We start from the raw sequence: 19415 nt of genomic DNA, 5'->3' as shown, positions 1-19415 counted from the left end.
AGTGTTGTTTGGGTATAGACAAGCCTTGAGAGTGCAACCTCACCTCAGGCATTTTCTTTTTTTTTTAGTGGTGAAGTCTGAGCAGCTTTTCCCAGGGAAGTGTCTATTAGATCACAGGGCCTCCTGTTTTGCTTCATATCACTAGCCTCTGGGCATGTTTATAGTCCTTTTATAAACATGCTACAACATAGAGAGCAGAAATGGATCAAAGTCAACGTAAACTCCTAAGCCTCAGAAGAAACTCACAGCCTCTCACACCAGTTACTCAGGGTGCAGATATAAGCGTCAGCATACCCTGAAAACAGCGCTACCTTTGTCAGACAAATGGAGGAAGAGTTTCCAGAGCCATGAGCCCATCAGCATAGAGTGTGTTCTTCACTTGAGTTAGCTAACCATCATTAGCTAATGGATTCAAAGAGAACTGAAGACATGCCAACACAGCTGTCTAGTCACATTAGCCACTCCAGTTCAGCCCCAGGCTCTCGAGGTTAAAAGCTGAGTTGCCGTGCCTTCGCTGCTATTTTAACCTGAGTTAAGAACACTTTTTTTTTTTTGGCAGTGTAGACATAACGCCAAGATGCACTGTCCCTAACTACTTGCCTAAGCAGAGTACAAATCAGGGGTTTCAGTATCCCATCTGTTCTTTGCTGCTACACCACCACCTTGGGAGTGTGGTGGGCAGTTCAGCATCACCCGAGATAGCTCTCTCTGGTTTAAGATTAGCACCTGGAATGCACCAGGCGACAGGTTGGCAGCCCGTGTGGTTGATGAGATCAGAAATGGGTGAGTTTAAAGCAGGGATTTTCACTTCTAGCAAAGCAGAGAGCAGTAGCAGCATGTGTGTATCTCACTGCGTTCACAGTGGAGACCTTCACCTTGCTGACAGAGAAAGGTGAAGGCCAAGATCTCTCTCACCAGGGGATTAACTTGGAAGTAAGGAAAGAGGTAAGTAGGGTGCCCCCCTTGAATGCCCCATGCTGATTATTCATCCCTAAATCCATGCCAGTGGGCAGCAACTGCTGCACATTTCAGGCAGCAAAGCGAATAGCTACTTCACCGTAACAAACAGTCCCCTATGGTGGCCTCCTCTTTGAAATGATCCCAAGGCCAGCCCTGGACCCATGAATAGCGCCTGTCAGGGAGCTGCTTTCCTTCTGTTAACTGTTTGTCTTTCCCTCACAGCTTGCGAGGGGTTACTGCTTGGAGCACGATCCCGGATTACGCCGTGGGCCCTGCGTTCTTCCGAGGAAACCTGCAGGTGCAGTATCTGCCTCGGGACACTTTCCTGAAACTTGAGGTGAGTCGCTCAGTTATCGTCTGTTTCTTTTCATATGGCTGGAAAGAGATTCTGGCGTAAGAGCTCCAGCAGTGCCACCAGGCCTGAGGGCAAGCCCAGGCCCCACATAGCACTCTTCATGCATAGAAGTCTGCTCCTAAAACTGCCAGCTGGCATGTTCAGTTAAAACACAGCCTCCACCATTGCAGGCCCTGCTGAGACAAACACGGGTGATTCTGGCCTGCCCCTCCAACAGCATCCAGGCAGAGCTAGTAATTGAACCCAGCTTTACATAAATTTTAGCTGCTATTCCTCTTCTGCCAGCAAAGGGTTAGTGGCTGTGAGTACCTGAGTCTTGTGAGACGTTGGGCAAGTCATTTCCCTTCTCTGTGCTATCTGTAAAAGGGGACAGTGCTGTGGAACCTTCGGCCACGGGGTCTGAGGGGGGCACTATATGTGGACAGCACTGAAGAGGACTTGCTGTGTGTATCGTTCAAATCTTGAACTTCCTCCTCTTGTATTTTATTTCAGTCCCCCAGTGCAATCTCTGTTCTTCAGGTCTCAGTGTAGTTTACAAGACCAAGTATCTGGATAGTTAGAGCATGATGACTAACAGGTGTTGCGTGCAAAGGTAGGGGAAGGCCTCAGAGGCTCTGAGGGATAGGATATTTTGCCTTGGGAAGTGTTGTTGGTTTGTTTTTTAATAAACCTGCTATTTGTTGCAGTCTGGCCTATTCAGGAGAGCAAAGCTAGAACAGTTTAACATTTGCTTTTAGAAGTATTACTTTGAGCCTCAGGGCTAAGTCATCTCCAGCAGAAATGACTTGAGAGGAGGGGAATTGCCCCAACTCCCTTTGCGCTTAGGTGGTGGCCCCCAGCACCTCATTATCATTCATGTGGTTGCACAGGGGTAACAGAGGGGAAAACTTGCCCTGCCAATGGAACCAAGCAATGATTCTCCTGTTGATGCACCAGCTTACTCTCCCTTAGCCATGTTGGCACTGCAGTACCCGCAGGACTACAAAACCCCTGGGGAGGATGAGATATTGAACCAGACATGTTAGCCACAGTGCTTTCACACACTACTGGAAGGCCCTCAGATGTGACACCGCTGAGGGCTGCAGGATTGACTTATTTGTAAAACTACTCAAATTGTAAGCTCTTTGAGGTAGGGCTAATTGTTTTGTGAGAGGAAGACTAGTGATTATTACACTAACCTAGGACTTGGAAAGAGCAGGTTCATTTCCTTGCTCTGTTACAGCATTTCTATAGTACTGTGGGCAAATCACTTACTCTCTGCTGTGCCTCATCACGATTGTAGAGATGGGGAACTAACTCTCATGGGTGTTGAGAATAAATACACTAAAGATTGAGACTTATTGTAGTAATGTTGGCTGCATACCACACTGGCACCACGGGGCTCCGATTCCCGGCGAGGGCTTCTAGCTACTACTGCAAAACAAGTCATTTGTTGTTTGGTCACTGCCCTTGGCAGATCCGTCTTGGGGACCGACCTCCTCAGGTAAGAAGGTACATTAGTGGCAGGACTGGAGTGGAATGTGAGGGGCTTTAAGAGCAAAAGAGAGATGGTTAGCAGCAGGTGGCCTGAAAGAACACTAGGGTCTTTCTTAGTGAGCGAGCGCTTTGGCTAATGAGAGCAATTGCTTCAGTAACCCTGCTCTGCTGCCTTTTTTTTGTAGGGTTGGGAAAAAGGAGTTGTGTTCGTCAATGGAGCGAACCTAGGACGCTACTGGAAAATCGGCCCCCAGGAAACACTCTACCTCCCTGCAACTTGGCTGCGACCTGGGAACAATGAGGTGAGAGGCTCTCTATTAAACATGCTTATCAGATTCATGTCTGTCTAAGGCCAGCTAGGAATGCTCAGTGCCTTAAAAACTGACCTTAATCTGACTCTACAAAGCATGGGGGGGGTAGCTCTTTCTGAAGTTGAGATTCATGTTAGAGCAGCACTGTTCCTTGGCTGTCAGTGTAAAAAAAAAAAAAAGGCAATTTTGTTGAACACTGGCTTTGGATCAGTATTGTATATAGAATTTGAAGGGCAGTATAACTTAAATAAAATGCAAGACCACCTGACTTTGGATTGGTGTTTTGCTGTCAAGTCTTAATACAGCCCAGGATGTCAAGTGATGGAGTCTGAGTGTATGGATCCAGCATTTGGGTACATACTGGGACTGGGTGGAAGGCTTAGCTCAGTGTTTTGAGCATTAGCCTGCTAAACCCAGGGTTGTGAGTTCAATCCTTGAGGGGGCCACTTAAGGATCTGGGGCAAAAATTGGCCCTGCTAGTGAAGGCAGGGGGCTGGACTTGATGACCTTTCGAGGTCCCTTCCAGTTCTAGGAGATTGGTATATTGACAACATTCCCTGCAAGGGGAGCCTCCTGCATCCTCCCCCAAAACTCAGGCTTGCTCTCCAAGTCCCAAAAATATTTCTCTGATGGAAAGAGCAGTGATTGTCATTTTTAAGGGCATTTCCCTCCTCCCACCCCCAATCTCTTTATTCTCTAGATTATCGTTTTTGAAGAGCGCACCGCAGGCCGGATCATACAATCTGTAGATCTGCCTTATCTAGGAAGGACCCACTATTTGGACTGAGCAGGAGAACTGCTTCCCGTTGGGTTCATCTTGGATATTCTTTGGTGTATGTGTGGGGATGCATCAGTCCAAGTACAGCCTGGCTTGTTAATTTCCACTAGACCAGTGTAAAGGATTTGCTCCCTGGCAACAAGTTTAGGGGATAGACTTGGAGCCACCCTGAGAGGTGAGTCCATCAGTTTCTCCCAATTCAACATGACAGCTGGCCACCAGCTTGGAACAGTGGCTGTGATGTAATGGGAAATCCAGGGATAAAGAGTAAAATAGGGTGTTGGGCGGGAGGTAACCATCTGAGATGAGCCCAGCCCCCTGCCTGAGATTAAGGCATTCTATGTGGACATCTCTTGTTTGATGAAAAGACAAGAGAATTTCTGTGATGAATTGAAACAGCCTTTATGTGTAGAAAAGGGGCTTTGTTTGTTCAGTTTTTGGAATTCTGATTGGATGTTAAAAGTTAATTTTTAATATTCTGAGGTTCTCTTTTTGTGGAAAAAAGACCCAAACAATTTCTAACATTATCTGTGTTTCTCCTCTGTCAGCCTCCGCCAGAGCAGGACTGTTGTGTCAACCTAAGGTTCCAGTTCAGGCAAATTATGAACCTTCCAAAGAGCAGGTTCAGAAGGGGGAATGGATAAGTAGCCCACTGTTTTACAGTTTTTTAATTAGCCTTGTACTCCATACCATAAAGGGCCCAGATCCCATCTACTCATAGCTCCCCATTGACCTCAGGGAGAAGGATGTATGAGCAAGGTAAGGTTAGCCTTGAAAGGAGAAAATTTCCTCCTGTGTGTGAACAAGACCCAGACTTCAGCTGGTAGAGCTAGAATGGTTACATCAGAGCTCCCATTGTTACTGGAACCTAACACTTTTCAAACTGATGTAAACAAACAGGAATAAGGGATCCTGGGAAAGAAGCACAGTGGGGATTATGTTTAACTTGCCACCCTGGCAATCTCCAGATGGGTTCCTGTTTGACAGGTCAAATATTGCAGAAATTTTCAATGCAATATTTCAAATATTGAAAAGAGCCCTTGGTGTCTCTGAAAACCTGCTCACCTTCTTTTCCCCACGTAAGGTACAGGGAAGATGGTTTAAATACCCTCTGGCTGTCAGTGTAGAATTGGCCGTGTCTAAGAGCTGCTCATCTCTCCTGCAACCAACATGCCCTCTGACCTAGAGGAGTCAGGTCAGTACTTATGGGAGCAGTTAGACCTTACTAGCATAACCACCTCACAATGGCAGTAACAATCAATTTCAAGGAAATTTTAACCATTTAAAAACCATATTTAATTTTATTTAACAAATTAAATACAGTTTAATTAAAACTGAGAACAGACAGTGCAGCTGTAATACACTCCATCCTCGGTCCCAATCAGTGCCTGTCTTGCCACAGCATCTGTACCTCTGCTCTCCGGGTAATCACCACCACACCAGCTGGAAAGGCCTGGCTTGTGTAGCTGACTTTCTGAGGAGAGTGGAGCATATTTGTATTTGCAGGGTTGTCTTTAGGACATGGTCCTTTGCATTTCACCAGCTGTTGTTCCCTACAGAGGATGGAAGGCTGCAATCCAGCAGGGTTATTATAATAAACAAACAGACATGCAGCTAGGACATCAGTTGAAACGGTAACTTGAATATCATGAAAACTTTGTATCCCTTTTGAAAATACCTCTTTGTTCCCCCTTTAAGATACACAGACTGAGCGCTGCACTTGGGAGGCTTGTAAAATAGTGGAATAAACCTGCTTTGATGCAGAGCACCACTGTTTAACATGAGCTAACAATGGCTGTTCCCAAAATGCAAGTGGATACCAGTTGCATAAACTCATTGCTATCCAGTTTGTATACAAAGAGAGGTTTTCACAGAAGCTATGTAGCAAGGCTTCCATGAATGGAAACTAAAGAACCTTATCAGCTAAAGGAGGTAACTTTTTTCCCCAGTGATTGTTTTGATAAATACAGCAGGGAAAATAAAAAATTCCACAAACAATTGTTTTTTTTTAAATATTAGGAAATATAGATTTGGCATTAGTCCAATGAGTGATTTCTGCCCACTGAAGCTAATACTCTATATGTATTTTAATTTTTATATGCTGTTAAGGGTTAAAAAAATAAGTGAGTCTCTTTACAGGTTTACATTTCCCTTAATTCACATGTAAAATTGTGCTTCAGACTTTTCCAAAAGAAGGGGAGATTGATTAGATTTTTGAAGTCTGACCAGACCTAAGCAGCAATCTAGAAAAAACATTTTTTAAAAGGGGCTGGATAGGAACTGATTAACTTCCTTTTGTGTGTCTAAGTCTCACACAGAAGCATCACCTAAAAGCCTGTGCTTCCCCTTGACTCTTGATGTCTCTACCTTACACAGAGCAGTCAAAAAAAAAACAACAACAAAACCCCCACCCACATAACTTTCTCCTGCAGGAAGAAGCTTTGCACCACCATGGTTTCAGGTATTTGAAGTTGTTTGGGTTAAGGTTATTTTGTGCTGTTTTGTTCAGATTATTTCTTTTCAATCCACCCTTTGTGCAGTTAGGTGTTGGAAGCTGTACAGCACTGGGCCATCTTACGAGAGGTGGGCACATCAGTAACAGCAGATATGGAACTGCTCTAGTGGCTTTTTATGGGTACCATGAAATGGACATATTTAAAATCAACACTAAATGTACTCAAGAAGGTGGGGAGTAATAGATGGAAGTGGATGTGTTTGGTGCTGTATGATTCCTTCTTTACAGTGAACATTGGAAATTAAGCCTAGGGGAGGAGTTGGAAACAGCAGCAGCATTCGGTGAAATGCTGAGTGGTTCCCTCCCATATTGTTAAAAAAACGCTTCTTGAGGTAGGTGCGCACTTCAGGGAGCCCAACACCTAACACTTGGCTCAGTCAAGTTAGCACTAGAGATAGGCCTGAGCCAGAGGATTGGGACCTACCTCCAGTTAGTTTAGCAGGGACAGTGAACATGGTCACAGGTGCTGTAAACAAATCATTACAAGTACACGGAGGTATGTCAAATCTGTCAGACCACCCTCCAAGCCATGGAGCTGCTAAAAGGGGGATGGGGTGGAAAGAACAGATAGTTATTGGTTAGCTATTACCTGCCTTGCGTTTCTCCCTCTCCAAAACTCAGTCTTGTGCAGTGTAATAAATACTGAATAACCTAGGTTCAAAATTAAGGGCAAAGGTGCCATCTCAGAGGGCAGGTGTCCACATCTCCACAGCCAGAGAGCTGCTGCGGCTGTTGCACACAGACACAAGGTATGTTACTCCCTGTGGTGCTTCTCATCCTTACTGTGAAACCAGCTCCAGCTGGGCCTCCTCTCGAGTGCATGGTGCCCTGCACATGCTCCTTCCAATCCAAGCAGCCCACAGGCTTTGCACCTTGTACTGAAGGTGAGGTCAGTGCTACGGTTTCTGTGCTTTTCCTCGGTCTCCAGCGGGCCCAGTTCTGTTCAGAGTCCAGGAGGAAGTTTTAGGAGAGTCTGAGCAGTGCAGGTATGGTCGGTTGTTCTAACTTGCTTGTTTTTCATACATTTAAAACACGTAGAAGTCAGGAGCGGTCCTGGCAGCTGCTTGCATGTCTGGCTGGCTGCTGTAGAGAGGAGCCTGCAGAATGAGAGAATCTTCTGCAAAGGAAAGACAAGTGTGGGTGCATTACCCCTCTGCAGCTAGTTGCTGTCCTTTGGAGCTAGCCCAAGCCTGTCTGAGAACATGGTTTTTTGACTGTTGCTGCTAGGCAACTGGGTGGTGGCGAAAGAAGTATGTGACAGCCCCAAAAAGCAATGTCCTCTCTACAAAAAGCAGCTATACATAGCAACAACAGTGCAGGCTTCCACTACGCTGCCCTGCCACTGTGTCCCCATGGAGCATACAGTCTCTGAAATACCCAGAGTGCGGCTTAGTGGGATTTCACTGTACTGTAGCAGGATCCACAGGGTCCTTTACTGCAAGGAAAGGTGGTGCGCTATACATTAACAATGTGGCTCACCAGGCAGTAATTTGCCATGTGTACAAACCCTCCCCTCTTTCAGCACTATACTCTCCATTTTATCAAGCCTCAGGTTTCCTGTTCTCTTTTACGGCCCCCTCAATTAACCAGACCATTATTCTCTCAAGATTTTTTCACCCTCATGTTCTAAATATTTTCCTTTTCTGGGCCCTATCATTTCCCTTTAAATATCACCCCATCCTTTACACATACTTTCTACTCTCTCAAACTTGGCTTTCAGAGAGAGCATGTTCATACTTTCCTTGAAAAATTTCTCTAGTGCTTATTCTTTTCACTCAGTCCTCTCCTCCCTCTGGGTAGATACAGGAGGGTGTACCTGTTTGATCTCCACTCAGCCATGCAGCATCAGATTTCCACGTTGGGATCTGTGAAGCCTTTCTTTCCCTCGTTCACGAGCACAGGTTTTTCCGTCCTTGTGTGCCAGACTAAAATCTAAACCAAGCCCACAGAAGTCATTAGCTGCATCTCTGTGTTATGCTAACAAATAATCTTGCACATTAAACCAATAGTGCTATTTAACCACATACCCTCCAGCGTAATGGTGCATTCACAGCCTTAGGCAGATTTGCCCATGGCCAGTGACATCTGAAATGCACCATGTGCAAAAATTACCCCTTTGACAGTATGCTGTCTCAGGCCATTAACCTGCTCTTTCCATTTATTTATCAACCAACCTCCACTAAAGACTTATCATCCTTTGCACTGATTTTGGGCTGTTCCATCATCACTCTGGAATCAAAATTCTTGTTTGTGTTTACAGAGACAAACACTCCCCCACCCCAACTCAAAGTGTTGAGGCTGCAGCGAGAGATGTAATTTCCAGCTTAGGTAGGTGTGTATGGGGTGGCTTTGATTGAGCTGGCAGGCTAAAAACAGAAGTGTAGTCACCCTGCACAGGCTAGCACCAGAGCACAATCCTGTCTCAAGATCCTAGGTATGCATTTGGGCAGCTAACTGAAGCCGCAGCCTATGTCACTGACTACTCTCCTATTTTTATCATGGTTACTCAGTCAAAGCTACTGCATGTGTGTCTACCTGAGCTAGCAATTATTACAGTCCAGCTGCACCAAATTATACCCGTGGTGGCTGCATATCAAGCCACTACAACAGACAGCTGGGCTGAAAATAGAAAGGCACCTTGTTGCTCTGTACACTCATTGCTGTAACTACTAGGTATAACAGGAAGGAAACATTGAGTCATCAGTTCAGACCACCATCTATATGCACTGAAGCCATCCCAGGCCTGATTCGCGGAAGGGATCAGTACCTTTGAAAAAGCAGAACTGGAGGGGCTCTCGCTTCCTAGTTGGAGCTTTTCTGTCAGCGACATCTGGAGTTCACTATCCGTTTATTCTTCTAAAGCATCCCCAAGAGACTGGGTGACTCTTGCTTTGGGATCTCTTCCCTTTCTTTTCTGATTCTCACACTGGCTTAAGGGTAGTTGACCGCAGGCCACAGTGCCGGATATCTGCTTTGGACGTTTTGGGGTGCATGCACTGAGTAACCCTGCTGAAAATCAAACCCTCTGGAAACGCTAGGGACCAATGGGTTAAATTTCACGCTCATCAGCCCCTCATGTTCTGCGCTGTTCATTAGGTCATCAAAATCACAGCTCACCAACATGCTTAGGCTACATTCCATTGCAACCAGATGTGCGAATGGGAGCTCGGGTATGCGTGCCCGCTCTAGACATGAGTATGCTGCTGCATAAGCCCACCCCATCCTGACACCTCCTCCCCCAGGTATGGAGGCACTGTTGAAGCCCACCCTGCATCCTGACTATTTTTAGTGAGCTTGTGCAAGTACAGCTAATAGAGGTACATCTACCCAAGCTAGCTGGAGTCCCAGAGCAGTGAAATGGCAGCTGCGCATGCTTCAGTGGGGGGGTGTACAAGCCCACCCATAATCCTGGATAAAGTGCTCAAGGGGGTTTAGTGCACGCTGCTACTGCTTCGCTGCTCTAGGGCCTGTCAACATGATGCAATCACACCCTCTCACTACAGTGTAGACACATGCTAAGAGATGCTACTACCTTGCTTGCCCAACTCCCAGGGCCATGGTACTGTGCCATCACTAAGCCAGAGGGTCATTATCTACATTAAGGGTGTGTGTTTAAAGAGTCCCTATTAATCCAGTTTAATATTGTTTGGCCCTACTTACACTGGCCAGACAAAGCATATTAGTCTGCTGCTGTTAAAGCTTCTAACCCAATTTGAGCCTATTCATAGTGGCCAGCTAAACTGTATTAAAAAATAGTTCTGCACTGATCTCAATATGGTATACAATGTAGAACTGGATAAAAAAATAGTTACGTGAACAATTTCAGAATTGTCAGATTATAACTGAATTTCTAAAAATGAAAATTATAGTTGTTGGGGCTTTCCTCTGAAAAAGTGGCAGGGGAAGGAAAGAAATCTTTAAATCAAAAAACTTTCACAAATGAGAAATGTATTCAAAAAACATTTTTACTTGGGGAAATTGTCTCACGCAAAAGATTTCTAGCTACTCTATTAAAATGCCTAAGCAGACAGAGCTGGAAGCTGGTTTACACTCTGTACCCACACTAAAATAAAGGTTACTTCTTATTGCTCTGCTCCCAGCAGCTGCATTATGGTAGCAGTTAGGTCCCTTTAGAGCTACAGCTTCCCATTTTTCGTACCCAGTTTGCATTGATATTTCTTACCTTGTGAGGGCTCCCCTCTTGTTGCTATGACAATACACTGCATGTTTAATCCAAGCTTCCATGATCCATTTTGTAGTCAAAGGTGTTGGCTTGCTTTTCCTTAGACCTGCAAAAGCATGTTTTGCTTCCCAAGAATGAACTCGGCACCTTCTTCTTGCCTGTGGTTAAATACTCAGCTCCCTGTTATTCACAGCCTTCCTGTTAAGCCTACAGGCTTAATTCAGTTCTGGTTTAAGCAAGCACAACACTTGCAGCAGAGGTGAATCTCTCTCTGTAACATTAATATAGTAGTTTGCCTCCAACAGCTGGAAAGAACCTGGACTGGGCTGCTTTCCCCACCACTTTGTCAGAGAAAGGAACCTTTTTGTAAAACTCAGCCTTTTTTTATACCAGCCCCCAGCGATTACAACAGCACGGAGCTTAAGGTCATTTCTATAGTACTTTTTCATCAAGGTAAATACTGAAGTTGAGCTCCCTATCTCTGATTGCAAGGGGCTTCAAAAAAGGTTATTGGGCCACTAAAAATAATATCCATCCCTTTGTACAAGTCTTACTTAAGTCTTTACACTGTGCTCTTGAGTGGGGTCACGGCAGTTATCACCTAGTACAGAGCAACAATCAAGTACAGAAACAGCTTTTCATTTCTCAGTCAACTGTCTGTAACTTTGAGGACAATGCATTTCCTCTGCTATATATAAAGTTTGGATCATACATAAAAATACAACCTGTGTTATTAATACAGTAGTTCTACAGGCCTTTTAAGGTCTGCCCTCATGTCTCAAAACTTATTTTCACATTTGTATTACTATTGTGCTCAGAGCAACAGCACAAAGACTTGTGTCCATAACAGCGCTCAGCACAAGGAGCACTTTGAACAGTACTTTACAAATCACAAGTGTCCCCCCTTTAATATCTCTAATGGCATCCACTCATGATTACATGCAGCTGTATCTCCTCTTACACATGGCTGCAGCATTTAAGCCCAGGCAATAACTGAGTTTAAGAATCAGAGGACCTAGGGAAGGAAAAGACACAGTTGATAACCCCCATACCCTGCCACTGCAGGATTCTTCTCATTAGAGTTTCACTGTTTTGTAGCAAGAAATTACAAGTAAATTCCACCAGCAAATGTCATCTCTGGAGCACAGTGCAATTTAAGGGAAAACAGTCAGGGACCCAATTCTCCTATCTTTCACCTTGTGTCACACATTTCCCCAGTGCAATGCAACTATAAGATTGCTTGGCTGCTGTGAGCACATGGAGCATTCTACTTGGTGGCATTTTCTACCCTCTCTGCACAGGTGTAGTGACAACCCCAAGTGAAAGGCAGGGGAGGATTAGGCCCATCTCCAAAGTGACCCCCTCATTCACACTGATGTGCATTTTAAAACTTTATTCCAAAGCAGACACTCCACTTGTGGCTAGAACCTTTATGCTGTTACATGGGATGTTTTGCAAGTGGCTCAGGACAAGGCTGGTATCCTGGACAGCCCACCTGATGAAGCAGTTGTCTGCTTCTTGGGTTGTCCTTAGAGCTACCCTGCCTCCTTTCCCACGCACCAAATCAGATTTACACAGCTGTTTGCTCAGATTTTAAAGCATGCCCCCTCTGCAAACATCCAAGCCATCAGTTTGCTCTCTAAAAGCAAGTTTCCAGCTTGTGCTTACAAACTGGCAGCTTTTAAGCTTGCTCACACAAGTAGCTGCATTGAAAGGGGGATAGCTTAGTGGATGGGACATTGCTGGACATAGCATGGGGATTCCCCAAACCCTGACCCGAGGCAAATGAACCAGGCAAAGCTCAGACAGTAGCTGTTATAGCTACGACCATGCCATAGTTACTTTGACATCAAGATTTATGCTCTTCCCCAGCCAGTAAGGCTCAGAGAAGCCCTAATGTGACCAAGGGGTGAAGCTTCAAACAAATCATACTTGGCCCAGAAAAGAAAACAGAGGTTAAAATAAGGCTGAGTCTATGTTAGGGAGTTAATACCGGCCCAGCTGCTGGTGTAAGTGCACCAGCACAAACCCCCAGTGCAGTTATGCAAAGGCACTATTTGCACCAGGGTTTTGCCCTGGTGCAGGTTACAGCAGCTTAACCCTATGTGAACTAGAAGACTGCACTGGTGCTGATGGCTGAAATCTGAACATGTTCCCCATTCCATCAAAGCCTAAATTCCTCTAAATTCTGCTCATCTGCAACCACTGCCTTAGAGTCACAGCCTCAGGGGCTTCCTCAGGCCTTTTGCTCCTGAAGATTAAGGAGTCAGACTCAGCCAGTCTGGCACCAGAAGCGAGAGCATGTGGCCTTGTGTGACCAATGGCAGCTAGAGTATCGAATCGCCCCTGCCTAGGAACATTTGCAGTCAATCCAAATAAGTGCAGCCCTGTGGGATGCTGAGGTGGCTGGCATCCTAGTCACTGGGGAATAACTCAAGCAGAAAGGGAGGGTAAACCTGCCCTAGCAGATACTTGCTCAGCTCACACAGGGAGAGAACGAATACAAATGGAGTTTGCCGATCTGATCTCCCCCTCCATCTGCACTGCATTCAGCACACACACTTTATCACAGGAAATCTGACAAGAAGGAAGGAAGCTATTCCCCAGGAGACCCTTTTGCCTCCTGCTTTCATCAGTGGAATCATGCTGGAATCATTCTGTCCTAGGGCCAGTTTGAGCTACATGAGATCTGTGACCCAAAAAAAGGAGCCAGTTCCTTTCTGCATCTTGGAAAATACATGGTGAGAACCAGGGTTCATAGATTCTCCATCTTATCTAGGGAAGGGATTTATTTCTCTTCACAGAGCTAGTGCAAAATCCTGCAACAGCTGCAGTGTTCTTCTTCCACAGATGCTAGTGAGAAAGCACCGCTCTTCCCCATCAACTCCATCCTTAGCCTGTAGCCTTGATGGTAGCTGCTCACACTTACTGTGGCATCTCATACCAGCTCTCTCTGCCCACAAATACTCTGCCTTTCTCTGATACCCTCAGAAGCAGCAGCAGCAGCAAAACATGCCTGTCCAACACTAGGCAGCAGGCTGACTTCCTTCACCCGCATCACTCACACAGTTTCAAACTCACAAATTTAGTCTGAGATTGGAGCTCGGTGCATAATGCAGCCGAGAGACAGGAGAAGGGGCAGGAGGCGGGTGCTTAACTGCAGCCGCTATAGATACTTAATTAAATGTGGCTGATAAATTGCTACCCAGACCATTCAAAACAAAAGTCTGCCTCTCTCAGAGAAGCACATCTCCCCCCATCTCCATGGAGAAAGCTCTCTCTTTTCATGTTTTCCTCTCAGCATTTGCAGCTCCTGGCAGGGATTTCAAGGCTGCCTGCCTCCTTTTGTCTAGAAATTCCTGCAGTGCCCACAGTGAAGATCATCTTCCTTTCATTCCCCCTCTTTCAGGCAGGTATTAAGCCAAGGAGAGCAACACAGGACTTACTTATTGGCCGGTAAATAAGCTTTTTGCAGGCACTTCAGTCTGTGTGAGAGTCTGATGAGAGTGATAAAAATTAATACCAGCACAGCACACAGGGGACGTCTAAGGAGGCATCTGGTAAAGGGCTGTCTACCTATGCACCTATCTAGCCCCCAATAACCATCATATCTGAGAGAGTCACAATCTTTAGTGTATTTATCCTCAACACCTCTGTGCAGCAGAGAAAAGTACCATTTTACAGATGGAAAGTGAAGGGGATAAAATCAGTGGCAGTTGGGCACCTAAAGACCTTTGAGGATCGTGGCCTTAGTGTGTGTGCCTCAGTTTCCCAAGGTCCCACAGGAAGTCTGTGGCAGAGCAGGCAATGGAGCCCAGATCTCTGGTGTCACAGGCTGGTGCCCTAATCCCTGAACCATCATTCCTCTCAGGGCTGGATTCTGAACAAGCCTACAACCACTAGCAGTGATACTGAGAGTCTCAGCACAGCTTAAATTACTCTCCTTCCACCCACCCCCGCAAGAGGTCACCACAGAGCCGTTCCCATTAACAAGGTAAAGTTTCCAGGCATGCATTGCCCCTCCTTAGCTACCCTAAACCCTGCCATAATCACTCTGCAGGCAATGCCCCTGCATAGCATACAAACTGCTCAGCTCCAGTGTTTAGAAGGGGAGGCGTCTCTCTGCTATCGTGCCCTCACTTGTTGTGTAGGGAGTTCATTGGTTTGAATTCTCTAAGCTCTACCTACCTCACGCTGGGCAGATGAGTTATGTGATAATTGCTGAAGGGGAGGCTGGTGGCAGCTGGAAACAGAGAGGCAAAGCAGGACACCCGAAGTGCTGAGAGTTGGTCAGGATCACACTGTCTCCGGCTCAAAACCAAGTCCCTGTGATATCTCCACTGCCACATCACAGAGAAAACAGCCAGCTCCTAATCTCAACCAGCGCCTCCTGCTGCCACCTCTTCAATTCTTGACCCACAGCACAGAAGTTGCCTCCTGTCTGACTCAAGGAACAAAATCTCCCCCTTGTCTGGAAACAAAGTCCTGACAGCATGTCCCATTGCAGCTGGCCTTGCTCTCGCCCCAGCTTTCCAGCACAATGCCTTACTGTGACAGCTACCTTCACATCAAAAGCTGCTCTTCTGTGTGTATTTCTAGAGGCCACGTAGCCATTGCTGCACCAGCTTCAGGTTCTAAGTATTTGCAAGGAAGCTTTTTCCTGACACTGGATTCCCTTGCCTGCTGCATCCTGTCTGTCCATTTACCGTTCTAAGAGGGAATCAATCTGGAGTGTGTTCTACACAACATGCCTCCCCCCCTCATTCACACCAGCATTAGATCTCACTTCCCTCCGCTCTTCGGACACATTGTCATGTTCTTGTTAGGCAGAGCAGCACACATTCAGTTCTGCCCAGAGCGGCAGAGAGGGTGAGCAGAGCAGATGGACTGTCTGATGCCAATGTCTCAGTCAACTCGATTTGCTTCATACTGCTTCAGCTCTGCCCTGGACCCCCTCTCTGCCACCATACCCCACATGGATGCCTGTCTGCCTCCCAACATAATGCAGGACATTGTTCTTTTCCTCCTCATCCCTCTAAAATCCATGTTTTCCTGTAATGTTTTTTGAGAAGCAGGAGCATAGCTGCAAATTCACTTTGGTGTTCACTATTATACATGAAAATGAAATGGCAAGGCAGCACATTTCATATAGGAAATGCTCTTTCACACAATGCCTAATTCATCTGCAGAACTCACTGTCACAGAACATTATTGAGACCAAGAAAGTATTGGACATTCATGTAAACAGTAAGGATGTCATGTAGAATAACCATAACTAGCAGAGACATTTATAGAGGGGATAAACCCTCATAATCCAGGGGCAAAAGCCAGCCTGGGGTTAAGATGAAACTTCCCCACTATGCATTTTACTTCATAACTGCCCATTTATTGGGGGGTGGGGACGGTTGTGTCTTTCCTTGAAGCATCTGGTACCAACAGCTGTACGAGACAGGATACTGGACTGGATGGGCATTGGGCTAACCCTGAGGGATGGGAGATAGGATACCGGCCTGGTTAGACTATAGGACTGATCCCATATGACAACCCCTATGCTCCCTTTTCAAGTTCCTGCATCTCCTTACAATTGTGATGAGTGATAGATACAGGAGCGTGGGTCCTTATGTTCCACATACCAGAAGGAGTCCATACCTTAGTGCAATTGGCAGCTTTCGGCTCAAGGTCATTCAAGGTCACTAGTTCCCGGAGAAGGCTGCTCTCTTGGTAACCACCCTTCACTCCTCGCAGTTTGAAGTAAGCCTGAGATCGCTGAAGTATCAGCCTGAGGTTCACAGCAAAGCCCGCCATGTCAATGGCAAACGGGCGGTGGGGGTCAAAAACAGTCTTCCAGCCATACACCTTCCCCGCTGCATTCACCTTGGGTGACTCGTAACGCAAGCCGCCCACAAAGGCCACCGGCCACACCGACACCTTCCTGGTGGTGCGCATCTGGGGGCAAGGAGAGAGAAGGGCACAGTGAGTGCGAGGGGAGAGGACACCCGCTCTGACAGTTGCTAGTGCACACTCAACGTCCAGTCCAAACTACTTCAACCACACATGCAACATGCAGTAACTCTGGACAGTCCCCAGCAAGACCTCTGCGTGCACTGCAGCACCAGACTTGGATGTTCTGAAGCAGGTAAAGGCCAGTGGACACAGAGAAGCAAGACAGTAGAAATACTCGCATGGTGTCAAGTATCAGAGGGGTAGCCGTGTTAGTCTGGAACTGTAAAAGCAGCAAAGAGTCTTGTGGCACCGACAAAGTGGGTATTCACCCACGAAAGCTCATGCTCCAAAACGTCTGTTAGTCTATAAGGTACCACAAGACTCTTTGCTGCTAGTATAAATACTGTATACATGAAAACCAGGAATGCTGGGTTCTGTTCCCAGCTCCACTCCAGGCTCTCTTTGTGACCTTGGCCATGTACTTTCACCTCTATGCTTCCATTTGCCCAACTGTACGAGGGGATACACCCTGTATTGCAGGGTGGCTAGCAAAGTGCTTTGGAGAGTCTCAGGTAAAGATGCTAGTGAATATGCAGATACACAGTTACACTAATTACTCCCACTGAGACTTCAGTGTGGCAAAGGCTTCCTGCAAGGAACAAAGTAGCAAATAAAAGTTAAAGCCAAGGTTTTAAAATCTGCTTTTCATCCACCGGCCATTTAAACATAGATATACAGATCCATGCAGTAGTATCCATCTCTGCCTTAGAAATATACATGTGAAAGGATATAGGCTTTTCACACTTCAATCCAGAATATACAAATCAAAATCATATAACCTCAAGCTACGTTTAAGCTTCCTAATTTCACTTTCTGTATATATTATTATCCAATTTTTTAAATTATTCCTTCAGCATCGTCGTCCCCATTTACAGATGGGGAAACTGAGGCACGGGGGGCAGAACTTGTCCAGTGTCACATGGTGAGTTAGGAAGACAAGATTTCAGGAAACTAAGCTATAGAGGAGAATTTAGCATCAAGTGGCATTCAGTGTAGCCTCCATTTTGTGAGTCACTGTTGATGGGAAAGGGGATAACATTTGGAATGAGATACTATGAACGTGGTTCTCAAATGAGGGGCAGTTAAGAAGTCTGGCTACCTAGTAAACGCCAAGCAAATGGGATGAGCAGCGATTTATCCCTTGTCTTGTCTCCGCTCTACTGGCAGGAGTATGCTCCCTCTGCTGCACCTTCTGCTTTTGACCCAGACCCTCAGACTGGGGATTTCCCTGAGCTAATCTCGTGAATGCTAATTACAGTGAGCGAGACCTGAAGAGTTGAAGGCACTTGCCCTTTTGCATTACACACATGCTGATGGCACCCCTTACCCACAGAGAAGAGTCACCCATGTTTATTGTGCTGCTCCTTTCACTGACTGCCTGGTGCCTCTTAATGCAGGTAGGTTTCAGGGGGAGGAGGATAGGGTTGTCAACCCTCCAGGATTGTCCTGGAGTCTCCAGGAATTAAAGATTGTATCATGTGATGACACCTCCAGGAATACAAGGCAAAGAGAGGAAGCCTGTTCTGAACTAACATACACAACCTCCAAACAAATAGAATCCTTCCCTCAGGAACATGCTTGTGCTGGAATAGGGACCGTCAAATACACTCCATGCAGACTTCATTCTGAGCTCCCTGGCTTCAGCCATTATCACCCACCCCAGACTCTCAGAAATGCAGGGCTTGAAGGGACCTTGAGAAGTCAAGTCCAGCTCCCCATGCTGAGGCAGGACCAAGTAAACCAAGACCACCCCTGACAGGTGTTTGGCCAACCTGTTCTTATCAGAAACCTCCAATGACGGATTCCACAACCTCCCTTGGAAGCCTATTCCAGCCCTTAACTACCAGTATAGTTAGCAAGTTTTTCCTAATAGCTAACCTCAATCTCCCTGGCTGCAAAATAACCCCATCACTTCTCATGTTACTTTTAGTGGACATGGAGATCAATCAATCACTGCCCTCTTTATAACAGCCCTTAATGTATTGGAAGACTTATGTCCCCCACTTCAGTCTTTTTTGCTCAAGACTAAACCTGCCCAGTTTTTTTTTTAAACTTTTCCTCACAGGTCAGGTTTTCTAAACCTTTTATCATTTTTGATGCTCTCCTTTGGACTCTCGTGACCCTTGACTACAATGAAAGTAGCATCATTGTTGGGTGGTATCATACACTGTGAATAAAGCCTTTTGAGGCTCGGTTCAGCAGCACCTCTTGAAAGAAAAAAAAAGTAATGCCTCCCAATTGAGATTAGTTAGCCCGCCTACAGGCAAGGCCCAGAGGGAGGTGCACTACAGATCAGGCCAGGTTTGATGCTTATCTTCTGTAACATCTAGATGAGCGTGCATGCACATGTACACACATACAAACACGCAGAGCAGACATGACTAGGAAGAGAAATTATGAAAAGACTCAGATAAATTCAGTCCTCTCTCAAAGCCACTTCTGGAAGGAAACAGTGGAAGACATTCAGGCTGTGATTTTAGCCGTCTCCCTGAGCTGAGTCAGAAAATCCCGGGAGCCCATTTGTCTCTGGATGCTGCAAATCAGCAGCCCCGGAGGCGAGCACTGCTTGCATGTTTACAGCCTAGGTTTGGTCAACTCAGTGGCAGAATCTGAAGGGTTACGCTCTTCAGAACAAACAAGCAAACAAGTATTGACAAACGCCTGCTTTTCATGCATGTGCGGCAGCCTGGAGAGACAATCGCACAATGCGTCTCTGAACAAGATGTCCTGCAAGGGCAACCATTGTACTGCCTGACTTTGTTCTGAGAACGTTGAAAGGGCTCTATTTACCCTGAGGGAAGTCATGGATCTATGCAGAGCAGGCTCTTGCCAGA

At 46.1% G+C, this 19415-nt stretch overlaps 2 protein-coding genes across 6 annotated transcripts in view; one reads left to right on the top strand and one right to left on the bottom strand.

The window, feature by feature from the left end:
- Positions 1-4071, top strand: part of LOC123354721 (beta-galactosidase-1-like protein 2) — a 48576-nt gene extending 44505 nt beyond the window's left edge. Inside the window, exons 17-19 of the mRNA XM_044996865.1 lie at positions 1183-1297; positions 2977-3093; positions 3803-4071. Of these exons, the coding sequence (XP_044852800.1) occupies positions 1183-1297; positions 2977-3093; positions 3803-3889 (319 nt within the window). The 3' untranslated portion in view covers positions 3890-4071. The remainder of the gene's footprint in view (positions 1-1182; positions 1298-2976; positions 3094-3802) is intronic.
- Positions 4072-5208: 1137 nt separating this feature from the next.
- Positions 5209-19415, bottom strand: part of B3GAT1 (beta-1,3-glucuronyltransferase 1) — an 87529-nt gene continuing 73322 nt past the window's right edge. For 4 of the 5 annotated variants that reach the window (XM_044996868.1, XM_044996866.1, XM_044996867.1 and 1 more), the window contains 3 exons: positions 16212-16524; positions 8212-8327; positions 5209-7512 (listed from right to left, as the gene is read on the bottom strand). In XM_044996868.1, the coding sequence (XP_044852803.1) occupies positions 8227-8327; positions 16212-16524 (414 nt within the window). In that variant the 3' untranslated portion in view covers positions 5209-7512; positions 8212-8226. The remainder of the gene's footprint in view (positions 7513-8211; positions 8328-16211; positions 16525-19415) is intronic. The other variant, XM_044996870.1, reaches the window with a different exon arrangement.

Source organism: Mauremys mutica, chromosome 22, assembly GCF_020497125.1.
Source record: "Mauremys mutica isolate MM-2020 ecotype Southern chromosome 22, ASM2049712v1, whole genome shotgun sequence".
Classification (NCBI taxonomy): domain Eukaryota; kingdom Metazoa; phylum Chordata; order Testudines; family Geoemydidae; genus Mauremys; species Mauremys mutica.
Note: the sequence above shows the minus strand (reverse complement) of the source record. Positions and strands in the feature narration are given on the sequence as shown.